The 16,919-nt window shown below is 46.1% G+C and overlaps 2 protein-coding genes across 2 annotated transcripts; one reads left to right on the plus strand and one right to left on the minus strand.

Moving 5' to 3' along the window:
- Positions 1-792: 792 nt before the first annotated feature.
- LOC123098663 (probable glutathione S-transferase GSTU6) lies at positions 793-1,842 on the plus strand. The gene has a single exon (XM_044520710.1). It carries the CDS (start codon positions 888-890, stop codon positions 1,593-1,595), a length of 708 nt encoding a protein of 235 aa, XP_044376645.1. The 5' UTR covers positions 793-887; the 3' UTR covers positions 1,596-1,842.
- Positions 1,843-3,328: 1,486 nt separating this feature from the next.
- Positions 3,329-6,555, minus strand: LOC123098662 (proteasome subunit alpha type-6). The gene is made up of 9 exons (XM_044520709.1): positions 6,275-6,555; positions 6,063-6,157; positions 5,831-5,912; positions 4,456-4,552; positions 4,313-4,371; positions 4,122-4,204; positions 3,913-4,008; positions 3,708-3,767; positions 3,329-3,623 (listed from the first exon to the last, which is right to left on the minus strand). The coding sequence occupies exons 1-9, from the start codon at positions 6,348-6,350 to the stop codon at positions 3,531-3,533; spliced, it is 741 nt and encodes a 246-aa protein (XP_044376644.1). The 5' UTR covers positions 6,351-6,555; the 3' UTR covers positions 3,329-3,530.
- Positions 6,556-16,919: the final 10,364 nt, after the last annotated feature.

Here is a 16,919-nt window from a genome sequence, read left to right on the forward strand (position 1 = left end):
AAGAGGGAAAAGGAAATAAATAAAAATGAAACAAGAAAGGAAAAGGTGAAGAAAAGTCCCAGACAAACCAAAAGAAAACAGCCTCAAAAAACCGGTACATGCGAAGATGCTAGTATGGGCGGGCCCACTTAAAAATGTCAGGACGTGGGTGCCCTGTACGCTCCGGATCCGGCTTGCCTGCTCCCTCCCCATGCTTCCATCTGTGCTCCCACCTCATCTTATGGCTGTCTTTTTTTCCTTTTGTCCTTTCTAATCTAATCACCCCCCCTAATTTCAAGGGGGTGGGGCCGGGCCTTATTTCGTTCCAATCAAATCAAGCCACGTATGCCGGAGCATGGATGGCCGCACGCGAGGGCAGCAGGCAAGTCTCGTCCGTACGCTCCGCACCGCCTATCTCCTAAGTTAGCCTTTATCTTTATCTTTATATTTGGATTACAATATAACATGGATAATGAAGAATGAAAAATCACATGCGTGTGAGTTTAGTAACTTCCCTAGCCCGCCTTCGCTTCCAAGGTAGCCGGCCATACATTTTCTATGTATATAATCAGCTAAAGAAACACTTCACTACGAAGTAACCTGGAGATTAGTCAAGTCAACTCCTCGCAAAAATGTAATCAAATGAACATGCGATGTGTGCACATTTGTGAAGTTTTACTGATTTGACCGTACGTACACATTTAAAAACGGCACATTATACATGTAAACGTTACTTGGCGCGCATAAAGCATCACGCATGACGGATCGACTGATTACCGCCTCCCAGATCCCAACCCAAGCACCATATATGCACCTCCTCCCAGCTCAAGTTCCCAAACAAAACACAAGGTAGAAAGAGCCAAACCTTAACAAATCTCACAAGCTACACAGGCACAATCCAGTCTGAGATGGCCGAAGGAGGAGATGAGCTGAAGCTGCTGGGGTCATGGTCGAGTCCGTTTGTCACGAGAGCCAAGCTTGCCCTCGCCATCAAGGGCCTGAGCTACGAGAACGTCGACGAGGACGTCCACAACAAGAGCGACCTCCTCCTCGGCTCCAACCCCGTGCACAAGAAGATCCCCGTGCTCATCCACAACGGCGTCCCCGTCTGCGAGTCCATGATCATCGTGCAGTACATCGACGAGGCGTTCGCGGGCACCGGGCCGCCGATCCTCCCCGCCGACCCCCACGAGCGCGCCGTCGCCCGTTTCTGGGCGGCCTACGTCGACGACAAGCTGGTGTCCCAGTGGACGAACTCGTCCAGGAGCAAGAGCAGGGCGGGGGCCGAGGCGATGACGGAGATGCTGGTTGCCGTGGAGGCCCTGGAGGGAGCCCTGAGGGAGTGCTCCAAGGGGAAGGGCTTCTTCGGCGGCGACGGCGTCGGGCTGGTGGACATCGCGCTGGGGAGCATGCACTCGTGGCTGATGGCGATCGAGGCCATGTCCGGCGCCAAGGTGTTCGACCCCGCCAGGACCCCGCTGCTGGCGGCGTGGATGGAGCGTTTCGGCTCGCTTGATGCGGCCAGGGCGGTCCTGCCGGACGTCGGCAGGGTGGTGGAGCTCGCCAAGATCAGGCACGGACAAGCTGCCGCAGCTTCAACTTCAAACAACAAGTAGCTAGTCGGCATGGTGGCATGACCTACGTGTGTGTGTGTGTGTGAACTGTGAAGTGGAATGGCCGGTGTTTACCTTTTGATTCTTGTTTGTACTGTGTCAGCGGGTTGATGTAATACTTACTACTCCTTTCGTCCCAAATTACTCGTCGCTGAAATGGATGTATCTAGAACTAAAATACATCTAGATACATCCATACGTGCGACAAGTAATTCGGAACGGAGGGAGTACTACTGTAATGGATCTATTGACAAAATTGGTCTGCAGTTTACAGATGTGCGTGCAGTTTAGTGCTCATTTGTTTGATTCAACCTGTGCCAGTTATGAGGTTTCTCACTGGACATCACCTGCAAACTGCTGATGGTGGCGCCTGCAGCCTCTGGGAGAGGGATCACAACGCTTTCTCCCGGGCTTTCGCGTCCGCGGCTCAGGTCCGTGGTAACTGCCCCTGCCGCTAGGACGAGAGTAAGTAATGGCGGTGGTTGGCAATGGCAGCTGGTTGGTGGCACAAACTCGCGCTTCCGTCAAAGCAAATGCTTCAAGTGTGTTTCCCCGGCTCACCGGGTCACTGAGTGCTCGCCGCCTGCTCCACCCCGCCTGTCCACCGCTCTACCGGTGCTTGAAAGGAAGATGGAGGCCCCGGGCAGCTCTCCGGAGGCGCGCCCAGCATTGGCACCGCGCGCCGCGGCCATGGCGATGGAAGAGCGGGACCTGGTTCGCCGCGGGGCGGTGGCGGTCATCGTCGGCTTCCAATCGGAGCCGGAGCCGTCCGAGGTGGCGCGCGCCTTCGCCGCGCGCTTCGGGGTGGAAGAAGGAGCGGTCGAGGCGTCGGTCCTGGGACCCGGCGAGTTCCAGGTGATCTTCCGGGACGGCTCCACCCGCAACGAGGCGATGGGGCTGCAAGGGCCGCTCGTGCTCGGGCGGGCCTCCGTCATGCTCACCCCGTGGACTCGGGTCCGGCGGGCGAGGGCGGAGAGGCTGTGTCACAAGGGGAGCGTCACAAGGTGCGGGTCTGCTTGGAGGGGGTGCCGAGACGTGCGTGGCAGGCGGGGACGGTGGCCGGCCTCTTCGGCCCGTCCGCCATTGTTGAGCGCAGGAGGACGCGGCGTGCATGAGAGTGTGGGTGTGGATGGACGACTTTGAGAGGCTCCCTCTCACGGGTCAGCTGAGCATCGAGGAGCCGAGGCCGAGGGAGGGGCGGCTGGCCATGCACACCTACGATGTGCTTCTTCACCTCGACCGTCTCATGGACTACACCGGCGGGCCGCCCGTCGCCGGAGGGTGGGTAGAGTAGATCCGCTGAGGCGATGAAGGAGATGCTGATCCGCCCCTGCAAGTTTCTTTTGAGTCGTTGGCTTGTACGTTTATTCAGTTGTTTTCTTGCAAAACAACAACTTGGATGGCAGTTTCAACTAGTAGATCTTAAGTAAGAATTGTTCATGCCGTGTGTAATTGCAATCACCGGCTCGCCGGACGTCGGGGGAGGGAGATGCCTCTCTTGTCGCCGTGGAGGGAGTGCTCCGGGGAGTGGAGTCCGATTACTGCAAGTTTCTTTCGAGTAGTTTTCTGCTGCTACTGCTTGTCTTTTTATATGCACTTGTATATTTGCAGGTTGTATGTAGATGCTCTATAAGCATTGCAAAACCATAACAGTTATTTCGTTGGTTAAATTGATGGCCAAACTTAACCTCAAAAATGCGTGGCGGCACCACATAATCTGACAGGAGAAGACGATAAAAACAGCCCAAACAAGCAACTGCCAGCAACATCAAATTAAACCGTAGCAAATTCAACCACACAAAGGATGATCCAACTAATACATGGCAGAGTGGATGCCTGTCCTTCTTGCTACACATGAAATGATTCACTGAATGTTTCTTGGCTGGCTATGAAACAAAATAACAGTTTATGGTTCATTGACAGCTGGAGACTCATGGCTCAGTCGCGCTCGCTAATGGCTGTTAGGTGCTGATCAATCTCCTCTGTCGTGAGTGACCTGAAGACACGGTCTTCTTTCCTCACAACACCGACCTGCCAATCACAAGGTATTGATATAAACACCACGCATTGCAGAATAGAAAATTTAACTTGGGAAAAGGGGACTTGTGTATTTACCTCGATCTCGGTAGCCTTGAAATCTTCCTGCAGAACAGATTGCAATGCAGAAATCGCAATCTGAGAGCACATGATAAATATTAGTGGAGAATACCAAAAGCAAAGAACACAAAATATATCTTCGAGCTAGGAATGAATCAGCTTCAGTAATATAAGAAGACCTAGTTCAGAGCCTGTGTTTGCCCGAGAGGAGATGTGCATTTACCTGAACAGTTTCGTCATATGAGAACTGCGGGCTATCCTTCATTTTCTTCTCCAGAAAATTTATTGCTTCCTGCTCCTTCAGTCCGGCACTAGTTGCCTGAAAAAAAGAACTTGTCAGTGGTTTGTTACACATAACAAGACAAAGGTTAAGCATTTTGCTGGGTGTAGAATTGAGGAATAATATAGTGCAGCACAGAAATTACTGTATACCTTGTGTCCAAAGAAGTGACCTGCGGGGTCACACTTGAAGAGCTGAGCATTTTTCTCTTCATCGTAACCCAAGACCATGGCAACTGAAGAACACACCAAAGAAAACGATTATGGTGGGCAATAGGCGTTAAGCTAATGGTCCAACACTACAACATCATAGTACTAACAGATGTAAATGTGATAATACTAACCAACACCAAGGGGTCTCATGTACGCATGCTGCGTGTATATTTGTGCTTTGTCTGCTATCCTGAAATATTAATCAAACATGCAGTGTTATTGCTGCCACTTCGGTAACTTAAAAAGGAACTTGGATAAGGATAAGGTGTTATACCATTTTGCTAATACATCCACAGGCATCTCATATCCCCATTTTTTACGGAACTCAGCTGCTTCATTTCTTGCTTGGGAGACCAAGGACCTCGCATCAGCTGGGAAACAAAAAAGGATATCCAATATCAATGAACAGCAGAAGGAATGAGTGTAAGTAAATACAGTAATCTGAAGGCCTTAGCCCTAATCATATCACACTAGCAAGGAAAGAAAGGGCCCATATCATATCACACTAACAAGGAAAGAAAGGACCCTAATATATCACACTGACAAGGAAAGAAGGGGCAGTGGGTGAAATCTGATGCTACAACACTGCGACTTGATGAGGACAAATTTAATTGTGTGGTTTCTTATGGTTCCCTATATTGTCCAAAAGAAGAAGCTGTGGTTCAATGGCTAATTGGTCAAGTTTGCCCGACCAACTATATAGCTAGCCAAAATTTTGGTCAAGGTTTTACTTGCCCGTGAGTTGGTCACTATTGGCAATTACGAACTACAGTGGGTAAGGAGGTATTGGCATGCCAAAATATTGGCTGTCAAACAAATACCAGATTTTTGAAGGGTAGAAGTTAGAACAGAGTAGACATACTAATATACACACTATCCAGGTGTCTCGTCCAAAATACAAACAACTAGCAAAGCCCTCCACTGTTTCTCTGGTTATTAATTAGCCCTTTGGGCAAGAGCAAGCAATATGACATTGGAAAATAACCTTAAGTCCCATTCTTTACACAAGAAATCAAGAAGATTTGGGATTATCTCTTAAGAGTAAAACATGTCCAGATCCTGCAAGAATGAAAACTGTTGCGGGCCTATCATGACACATGTAAAATGGTCCCACATTTGACCATCAGCTCTCAGAAACACAGATTACTACAATCCAATACAGAATCCTACATAAGCTTAGTTTAATTTCACTCGAGCATCACATTATCTGCGCTCATATAGTAGCTACAACCACAGTTGGGGGTGAGTCCATTTTGGCTAACTCGCAAATACTATTCGAGATCACCAAATCACAAGGCCCAACATGCAGAAAAGCAAACCTCACTCATCAATTCGCAAAGAAAAACACATCCATCATCGCTATGTACAAGACTATAATTGAATTTACTTACAGTACATCGGTACTAAAAGAAAGCACAGTTAAAACACAGACAGTCACAGTATAATGGTGGTCTATTTCCAAAGTATCAAAAATGCTAGTAGTAGAGATAATCAAACCACCAAAGCTAACACACACAAAAGCAAACATCCATCATCAGCTCGCAAAGAACAAGCCATTCATCGCCGTTATCTAAAACGAATTCAGTTTACTGTCACAATACATCAGTATCACACAGTGCATATACTAAAACAAAGCACAGTGACCAAACCTGTGAGGCCAGTGGCAAGCAAGCCGGTGTACTTGGTAATCGAGAAGAGGTGCGTGATGCTGGTGTCATCCAGCAACTTGTCCTGCAACCAGAACCACATCGCAGGGACAAAAAAAAATCAGCCTTTTAAGGTATCGAGAGTAAACAAATCGGGCGCGGTCGAATTCGCAAGTTCATCGGAGCAACGGCGGCGCAAGAGCTGGGATCGAGCGGTGGGCGGACGACGACTCACCGGGACTTTCTTCTGGGTGACGACGCAGACGGAGTCCTTGCCGCGGACGCCGATCGAGGTGACCCCCGCCGACTTGACCGCCTTGAACGCGTACTCTGCGCACACCAGGCGGACGGATCAGACGCCGCACGAATCGAGGGCCAGGCGCCGCCACAGATCTACTACTAGGGGAAGGAGGGGGGAGGAAAGCTAGGGTTTGGGGAGGCACGCACCGACTTGGTAGAGGCGACCCTCGGGGGAGAAGATGGTGATGTGGCGGTCGTAGCCCGCGCCCGATCCGCGGCTCATCTCGAAGGGTCGCCGGAGATCTCGCCGGAGCTGGACCTGGGTGGTGCGTCGCCTGCTCTGTGTCTCTGGTGGGCGGGTGCGGGCTTGTGTGACCTCGGCTGGGGGACTAGACGGCGCCGCTGCGTCTTATGGCTCTGGCTTCTGCCGCAAGAAGAAGGGAAAGGGCCGGCCCGTTCGGGGACTTGTGGTTGTGGTCGAGTCAGACCCTACCTCTGTCTCGCACAGGGGGAGTGGAAGTGGAATTCAGAGCATTTTTTGGGGAAAAAAAACATGATAGAGTAAAAAGATTAAGGGCATAAAAACGCTTTTTTTTTTGGCACGAGCAAGCGCCGTCTCCAACAGCAGCCCTATAATAGGGCACAAAATGTTTTTGCATGAAATAGGGCAAAACTGATCCAATAGCTGCCTAAAATAGGACGGGAGCCGCGGCGAGCGTATCGGGGTCGGCGGCGGGGTCGGAGTAGCCGGTCATGGCGTGCGGCTACCCGCCGAGAGGGGGGTTCGAGGGTTTCCGGCCACAGGCGGGCGTTCGGAAGCAGCCTCGCATTTCTGGGCAGCCGTCCGATTGCCCTATATTTGCTGCATGATGAGCATCTTTTTTGGCTACCCAAAAAAGTTTTTGGGAGATTTTTAGGATTGGGCAGCTACTAGAGGCCGATTTTTGCCCTCACATGTCCTAAATATGTCATACGCTAAAAAATAGGGCTGCTGTTGGAGATGCTCTTAGCCTTCATTTCTTGTTTTTGCAAAAAGAAGACTTAGCAGCACAACTTTTTTGCCGAAAGATCCAGCATCTCGGCTGCATTCATTTGTTTAGGAGAATAGCATGAAACAAGTGGTGATACAAGAAGCCCTTGGACCAACTGCTAAATGGATAATCTGACAACAAATCCCCGAGTGGGCTCTCAATGCATTTGACGCCCGCAAGGCACCAATGCTCTAGATTTGACCTGATAGCCCTAATCACATTTGTGATAGAGCGGACATTTCCTCTATAAACGTTGTTGTTTATCTCCTATCATATCTTCCAGCAAATTAGGATGACCATCGATTTGATCCCTCATGTTGCTACATCGTGATCGTTTCGCTTGATGATGGTTGATATTATGTCAGTGGTGTTGCTTGATGCAGCCCAGATGTCCTGGCACAACACACTACATCCTTACCAGAGAGTTGTGTGGTTCCAGATGGACACGGTCATGTTGCAGTTCTAAAACAGATGAACTAAAGATTCAAGATTTCTCATGCTGAAGTGACGGAAATATTCGTTGATCCAGCCGTGTCGATGTCATTGCACCATAGGCGATTCTGGTGAAGCAGCCAAGAGAATATTTTTTGTCTTCCCCGATGCCTAGGCTTTCTAGAGAATGGTCTTGCAGCTGCATTGATTTGTTTGCGGGAATCACATAGTGTAAGCGGATCGGGCGGAGTACTCGCCGAAGGCAGCCGCAGTCCATCTGATTATGTCTTGCATGCCCAGCTACAAGGTAATCACGGCACTATTGAGCACCCTCCAAACACTAGGGAAAACCCTAGCAGTGGCGCAGGGAACCGCGCTACTAGTAAGCCGCTACAGCTAAAGGTTAGCAGTAGCGTGTGTTAACCCACGCTACTGCTATGTCAACTTAGTAGTAGCGCTTTCATCAAAGAGCGCTACTGGTAATTACTAGTAGCGCTTCTCGCAGCCCGCGCTACTACTATTATTCCGTATTTTACTTTTATTTCATGTTGTATTCATACATCTTTATACAAGTTTTCATACAGCAGCAATTTAGAGATTGTTTTTACATCATAATGAGTTATTACATCACTGGGTGAAAGAACCGTGGACTAGTTTCAAGTGGATGCCACTTGAAACTAGTCCACGGTTCTTTCATCCAGTGATATAATAAATATCATCATCATCATCATATCATTAACAACTTATCATCATAATACATCATTGTCATATAACACCTCCTCATGATCATCGTTTTCATCAATGAGACATCACATAGCAAGTTGGTCACTAGTCATAATCACAACTACTCCTCATCATCAACTCTAACACATTGTACCACATAATAAACATATTGTACCTCATAGGACCTACTACATTCTCTTAGGTCCTACTATATTCTCTTAGGTAAAATAGCATAAAACAAGATAGCTGAGGGAGTCCTGGACTAAGGGGTCCTCGGGCGTCCGGCCTGTTATCCATGGGCCGGACTGATGGGCTGTGAAGACATGAAGACCGAAGACTATACCCGTGTCCAGATAGGACTCTCCTTGGCGTGGAAGGCAAGCTAGGCGACCAACTATGAAGATTCCTTCTTATGTAACCGACTCTATGTAACCCTAGATCCCTCCGGTGTCTATATAAACCGGAGGGCGTAGTCCAGAAAGGATATACTCATTACCATAGTCATACAGGCTAGACTTCTAGGGTTTAGCCATTACGATCTCGTGGTAGATCAACTCTTGTAACACTCATATTCTTCAAGATCAATCAAGCAGGAAGTAGGGTATTACCTCCATAGAGAGGGCCCGAACCTGGGTAAACATCGTGTCCCCTGTCTCATGTTACCATCGATCCTAGACGCACAGTTCAGGACCCCCTACCCGAGATCCGCCGGTTTTGACACCGACATTGGTGCTTTCATTGAGAGTTCCACTGTGTCGTCGACGAAAGGTTCGATGGCCCCTTCAATCGTTGATAGTGACGCCGTCCAAGGAGAAACCTTCCTCCCCGGACAGATTTTCGTATTCGGCGGCTTCGTACTGCGGGCCAACTCGCTTGGCCATCTGGAGCAGATCGATAGCTACGCCCCTGGCCACCAGGTCAGATTTGGAAGCCTGAACTACGTTGCGGATATCCGTGGAGACTTGATCTTCAATGGATTTGAGACCGCAGCGATCGCTCCCCCTCGCTCCGATGAACATGACTTAAATCTGTCATCGGACCAGATTCAGGAGATGGTTCCTGTAACTGCTACGGCCTTAGATTCGGGGCTGATTGCACCATCCGAGGCCACAGAGTCCGCGGCGTTGGAGCCGCACACAGACTCAACACCCTGCAATATTTGCGTCAACGGAACTCCGGGCTCGTCTCCGGCTATAAGTTCCGGATCATGTACGCCTGCGGACACCGAGCTGGATCGGTTATCGATTTATGAATTCAGTGCCGCAGACATCTTCCAGCACTCACCTTTGGGTAATGTGCTAAACTCTTTAAAGAACATGTCCTTGGCAGAGGACTCACAGCCGAACTATGTCCGGTTCGAACTAAGGGCTGAGGATGGAGAATTTTGCTTCCCACCCGCCACCCACTTCATAGCCACTGTCGATGACTTAACCGACGTGCTTGATTATGGCTCCGAAGACATTGACGGTATCGACGACGATGCCGGCAAGGAGCAAGGCCAAAACCCGCCAGTCACCAGACGCGGGACGACCAGCAGTTCGTACGACGTGTACATAGTCGACACACTTAAAAAAGCGCGCAACGATGGCACCGGAGAAAATAGTACTTCGGACGGCGCCGAAAACAATGAAGACCCTGTTCGAGCAAGATCCAAACAGGAGGAACAAGAAAACGGGCAAGCCAGCCCCAATGAACAGGCCCTGCCCAGCGACAATTCGGAGGAAGACAACTACCTTCCGCTCTCCGAAGATGAGGTAAGCCTCAGCGACGAAGACTTCATCGTACCCGAAGAGCCCCTCGAGCAGGAGCGCTTCAAGCGCAGGCTCATAGCTACGGCAAAGAGCCTGAAAAAGAAGCAGCAGCAGCTTCAAGCTGACAAGACCTACTCAACGATAGATGGACACAAGTCCTGGTCGCCAAAGAATACGGCCTTAGTGGCCTGGCCAAAAGCTACCCGAAGCATAGATTGCTACATCAGTTCGATGACGAGGCGTTGGAGCCCGTACCATCATCACACAATGCAGCAGGTCGCCGACAACTCTGTACGGATAAAGAGGCAACTCAAGCCGAACACCAGACCGCCCCACCCCGCCGTAAAGGCAAGAATACCGCAGCTCACGATTGTCCAGACGACCTGCAGCGGGACTTGGACAGTAGAGCAGGACACGCAAGACCGATCTACGGATCGCGAAGGCATGCCTCAACACGCGACGACAGCTACCTATTCGGACGTAACAAACCTAGCCACGCCCGAGAAGAAAACCGCAAATGGACTCCTTCGGAGTTACGTCGCAGTGTGGCCCAACATAGAGGCGCCGCACACCCGCTTTGCTTCACCGATGAAGTAATGGATCATGAATTCCCTGAAGGATTCAAACCCGTCAATATTAAATCATACGACGGAACAACCGATCCCGCGGTATGGATAGAAGATTTTATCCTCCACATCCATATGTGATACGTCTCCAACGTATCTATAATTTTTGATTGTTCCATGCTATATTATATTGTGTTTGGATGTTTAATGGGCTTTATTATACACTTTTATATTATTTTTGGGACTAACCTATTAACCGGAGGCCCAGCCCAAATTGTTGTTTTTTGCCAATTTCAGTGTTTCGCAGAAAAAGAATATCAAACGGAGTCCAAACGGAATGAAACCTTCAGGAACGTGATTTTCGGAACAAACGTGATCCAGAGGACTTGGAGTCCACGTCAAGCAATCAACATGGAGAGCACGAGGCAGGGGGCGCGCCTACCCCCCCCCCCCCCAGGCGCACCCTCCACCCTCGTGGGGCCCACGTTGCTCCACCGACGTACTTCTTCCTCCTATATATACCTACGTACCCCCAAACCATCAAAGGCATCCACGAAAACCTAATTCCACCGCCGCAACCTTCTGTACCCATGAGATCCCATCTTGGGGCCTTTTCCGGCGTCCTGCCGGAGGGGGCATTGATCACGGAGGGCTTCTACATCAACACCATAGCCTCTCCGATGATGTGTGAGTAGTTTACCTCAGACCTTCGGGTCCATAGTTATTAGCTAGATGGCTTCTTCTCTGTCTCTTTGGATCTCAATACAAAGTTCTCCTCGATCTTCTTGGAGCTCTATTGGATGTAATCTTCTTTTGCGGTGTGTTTGTCGAGACCGATGAATTGTGGGTTTATGATCAAGTTTATCTATGAAGAATATTTGAATCTTCTCTGAATTCTTTTATGTATGATTGGTTATCTTTGCAAGTCTCTTCGAATTATCAGTTTGGTTTGGCCTACTAGATTGATCTTTCTTGCAATGGGAGAAGTGCTTAGCTTTGGGTTCAATCTTGCGGTGTCCTTTCCAGTGACAGCAAGGGCAGCAAGGCACGTATTGTATTGTTGCCATCGAGGATAACAAGATGGGGTTTATATCATATTGCATGAGTTTATCCCTCTACATCATGTCATCTTGCTTAAAGCGCTACTCTGTTCTTATGAACTTAATACTTTAGATGCATGCTGGATAGCGGTCGATGTGTGGAGTAATAGTAGTAGATGAAGGAAGGAGTCGGTCTACTTGTCATGGACGTGATGCCTATATACATGATCATACCTAGATATTCTCATAACTATGCTCAATTCTATCAATTGCTCGACAGTAATTTGTTCACCCACCGTAATACTTATGCTCTTGAGAGAAGCCACTAGTGAAACCTATGGCCCCCGGGTCTATTCTCCATCATATTAATCTTCCAACACTTAGCTATTTCTATTGCCTTTTATTTTACTTTGCATCTTTATTTCTCTTTATCATAAAAATACCAAAAATATTATCTTATCATATCTATCAGATCTCACTCTCGTAAGTGACCGTGAAGGGATTGACAACCCCTTTTATTGCGTTGGTTGCGAGGTTCTTATTTGTTTGTGTAGGTGCGCGGGACTTGAGCGTGGTCTCCTACTGGATTGATACCTTGGTTCTCAAAAACTGAGGGAAATACTTACGCTACTTTACTGCATCACCATTTCCTCTTCAAGGGAAAACCAACGCAGTGCTCAAGAGGTAGCAAGAAGGATTTCTGGCATCGTTGCCGGGGAGTCTACGCAAAAGTCAAGACATACCAAGTACCCATCACAAACTCTTATCCCTCGCATTACATTATTTGCCATTTGCCTCTCGTTTTCCTCTCCCCCACTTCACCCTTGCCGTTTTATTCGCCCTCTCTTTTCCGTTCCCCTTTTTACCATTCACTTTGTCGTTATGGCTAGTCCTTTATCTACTCCTTTATCTCCCGGGAATGAAGTTCTTAATTTTAAACAAAGGGAGGGAGAAAATCTAAAAGATGCTTGGTACAGAATTTGCAATGCGCAAAATAGATCTACCAGGAAGCAATCTACTTCCGTTCTTCTTCGCAATTTTTATGTAGGCATCACTCCTTAGAATAGATTCATTCTTGATACCATTACCGGAGAAAATTTCTTGGGTAGCCATACTTTTCATTCTTATAATGCAATGATAGATTTGTTTGGCCCACCACCTCTTTTGGTTAATGGAACTATGTTAACTTTGGAGCATGTGATGCAAAGGCTTGAAATTATTGAAAATAAAGTTGCTACCATAGAGTTAATTGAAAATTTGGATAAAAAGATCCACAACTAAATTACCCAATATGGATCTAAGGTAGGAGTCATTTCGAAAAAAATTAAAGAAAAGGAACCCATGGTTAATGAAAGAATAAATCAGGATTCCACTAGAATCGATAAGCTTGAGGGTATCATTACCAACTTGGGGACCGCCTTTTCTTTCGTAAAGAACACTTCAAATCCTCCTACCAAAATTGCCAAGATTATGTATGTTCCTAAAAATAAGGGTGAATCCTCTAGTAAGGAAACTGCGGATCTCAAATCAATAAGTGTGCATCCCAATATTTTTGCTATCATAAAGGAACCATTTGCTACAAATGATTTTTTTGATTCCATGCCTAGAAGTTTGATAATTAATAAAAAGAAAGAAACTCCTAAGGGTTATAGGTGTCTTATTGAAGAATTGCCCACTAAAGATGGCAATACCTAGATCTATCCTTGCTTTTATGCCTAGCTAGGGGCGTTAAACGATAGCGCTTGTTGGGAGGCAACCCAATTTTATTTTAGTTTTTTGCTTTTTGCTTCTGTTTAGGAATAAATATTGGATCTAGCCTCTGGTTAGATTTGTTTTTATGTTTTAATTAGTGTTTGTGCCAAGTTAAACCAATAGGATCTTCTTGGATGATAGTTATTTGATCTTGCTGAAAAAGACAGAAACTTTGCGCTCACGAATATAATTGTTTAAACTCATCAGAGCGTGATACATTACCGATTCTTTTTGCAGTAGATCAGTACATAAATTTTCCTGGTTGTCCTAGTTTTTCACGAGTTTTGGAGTTCCAGAAGTTTTCGAACCAATCTGATTACTACAGACTGTTCTGTTTTTCACAGATTCTGTTTTTGTGTGTTGTTTGCTTATTTTGATGAATCTATGGCTAGTAAAAGAGCTTATAAACCATAGAGAAGTTGGAATACAGTAGGTTTAACACCAATATAAATAAAGAATGAGTTCAATACAGTACTTTGAAGTGGTATTTTGTTTTCTTTCGCTAACGGAGCTCACGAGATTTTCTGTTAAGTTTTGTGTTGTGAAGTTTTCAAGTTTTAGGTAAAATATTTGATGGAGTATGGAACAAGGAGTGGCAAGAGCCTAAGCTTGGGGATGCCCATGGAACCCCAAGATAATCTAAGGACACCTAAAAGCCAAAGCTTGGGGATGCCCCGGAAGGCATCCCCTCTTTCGTCCTCATCCATTGGTAACTTTACTTGGAGCTATATTTTTATTCACCACATGATATGTGTTTTGCTTGGAGCGTCTTGTATTATTTGAGTCTTTGTTTGTTAGTTTACCACAATCATCCTTGCTGTACACACCTTTTGAGAGAGACACACATGATTCAGAATTTGTTAGAATACTCTATGTGCTTCACTTATATCTTTTGAGCTATATAGTTTTTGCTGTAGTGCTTCACTTATATCTTTTAGAGCACGGCGGTGGATTTGTTTTATAGAAACTATTGTTCTCTCATGCTTCACTTATATCATTTTGATAGTCATACAAAACAGCGTGGTAATTTGCTTTGATTATGATAGGCATCCAAGATTAGTAAAAAAAATCTTATGAGTGTGTTGAATACTATGAGAAGTTTGATACTTGATAATTGTTTTGAGATATGAAGATGGTAATATTAGAGTCATGCTAGTTGAGTAGTTGTGAATTTGAGAAATACTTGTGTTAAAGTTTGAGATTCCCGTAGCATGCACGTATGGTGAACCGTTATGTGATGAGGTCGGAGCATGATTTATTTATTGATTGTCTTCCTTATGAGTGGCGGTCGGGGACGAGCGATGGTCTTGTCCTACCAATCTATCCCCCTAGGAGCATGCGCGTAATACTTTGCTGTGATAACTTGTAGATTTTTGCAACAAGTATATGAGTTCTTTATGACTAATGTTGAGTCCATGGATTATACGCACTCTCATCCTTCCACAATTGCTAGCCTCTCTAATACCACGCACTTTTCGCCGATATCATACACCCACCATATACCTTCCTCAAAACAGCCACCATACCTACCTATCATGGCATTTCCATAGCCATTCCGAGATATATTGCCATGCAACTTACCACCATTCCGTTTACTATGACACGCTTCATCATTGTCATATTGCTTTGCATGATCATGTAGTTGACATCGTATTTGTGGCAAAGCCACCGTTCATAATTCTTTCATACATGTCACTCTTGATTCATTGCATATCCCGGTACACCGCCGGAGGCATCCACATAGAGTCATATCTTGTTCTAAGTATTGAGTTGTAATTGTTGAGTTGTAAGTAATAGAAGTGTGATGATCATCATTATTAGAGCATTGTCCCAAGTAAGGAAAGGATGATGGAGACTATGATTCCCCCATAAGTCGGGATGAGATTCCGGACTAAAAAAAGAGGCCAAAGAAAAGAAAAAAAAGAGAGAAGGCCCAAACAAAAAAATGAGAGAAAAAGAGAGAAGGGACAATGCTACTACCCTTTTACCACACTTGTGCTTCAAAGTAGCACCATGATCTTCATGATAGAGAGTCTCCTATGATGTCACTTTCATATACTAATGGGAAATTTTCATTATAGAACTTGGCTTGTATATTCCAATGATGGGCTTCCTCAAAATGCCCTAGGTCTTTGTGAGCAAGCGAGTTGGATGCACACCCACTTAGTTTCTTTTGTTGAGCTTTCATATACTTATAGCTCTAGTGCATCCGTTGCATGACAATCCCTACTCACTCACATTGATATCTATTGATGGGTATCTCCATAGCCTGTTGATACGCCTAGTTGATGTGAGACTATCTTCTCCTTTTTTTGTCTTCTCCACAACCACCATTCTATTCCACATATAGTGCTATGTCCATGGCTCACGCTCATGTATTGCGTGAAGATTAAAAAAGTGTGAGAACACCAAAAGTATGAAACAATTGCTTGGCTTGTCATCGGGGTTGTGCATGATTAAATACTTTGTGTGATGAAGATAGAGCATAGCCAGAATATATGATTTTATAGGGATAACTTTCTTTGGCCATGTAATTTTGAGAATACATAATTGCTTAGTTAAGTATGCTTGAAGTATTATTACTTTTTATGTCAATATTAAACTTTTGTCTTGAATCTTTCGGATCTTAACATTCATACCACAATTAAGAGAATTACATTGAAAATTATGCCAAGTAGCATTCCACATCAAATTTTTTTTTTATCATTTACCTACTCGAGGACGAGCAGGAATTAAGCTTGGGGATGCTTGATACGTCTCCAACGTATCTATAATTTTTGATTGTTCCATGCTATATTATATTCTGTTTTGGATGTTTAATGGGCTTTATTATACACTTTTATATTATTTTTGGGACTAACCTATTAACCGGAGGCCCGACCCAAATTGCTGTTTTTTTTGCCTATTTCAGTGTTTCGCAGAAAAAGAATATCAAACGGAGTCCAAACGGAATGAAACCTTCGGGAATGTGATTTTCGGAACAAACGTGATCCAAAGGACTTGGAGTCCACGTCAAGCAATCAACGTGGAGAGCACGAGGCAGGGGGTCGCGCCTACCCCCCCAGGCGCGCCCTCCACCCTCGTGGGGCCCACGTTGCTCCACCGACGTACTTCTTCCTCCTATATATACCTACGTACCCCCAAACCATCAGAGGCATCCACGAAAACCTAATTCCACTGCCGCAACCTTCTGTACCCGTGAGATCCCATCTTGGGGCCTTTTCCGGCGTCCTGCCGGAGGGGGCATTGATCACGGAGGGCTTCTACATCAACACCATAGCCTCTTCGATGATGTGTGAGTAGTTTACCTCAGACCTTCGGGTCCATAGTTATTAGCTAGATGGCTTCTTCTCTCTCTTTGGATCTCAATACAAAGTTCTCCTCGATCTTCTTGGAGATCTATTGGATGTAATCTTCTTTTGCGGTGTGTTTGTCGGGACCGATGAATTGTGGGTTTATGATCAAGTTTATCTATGAACAATATTTGAATCTTCTCTGAATTCTTTTATGTATGATTGGTTATCTTTGCAAGTCTCTTCGAATTATCAGTTTGGTTT

Source organism: Triticum aestivum, chromosome 4D (assembly GCF_018294505.1).
Source record: "Triticum aestivum cultivar Chinese Spring chromosome 4D, IWGSC CS RefSeq v2.1, whole genome shotgun sequence".
Classification (NCBI taxonomy): domain Eukaryota; kingdom Viridiplantae; phylum Streptophyta; class Magnoliopsida; order Poales; family Poaceae; genus Triticum; species Triticum aestivum.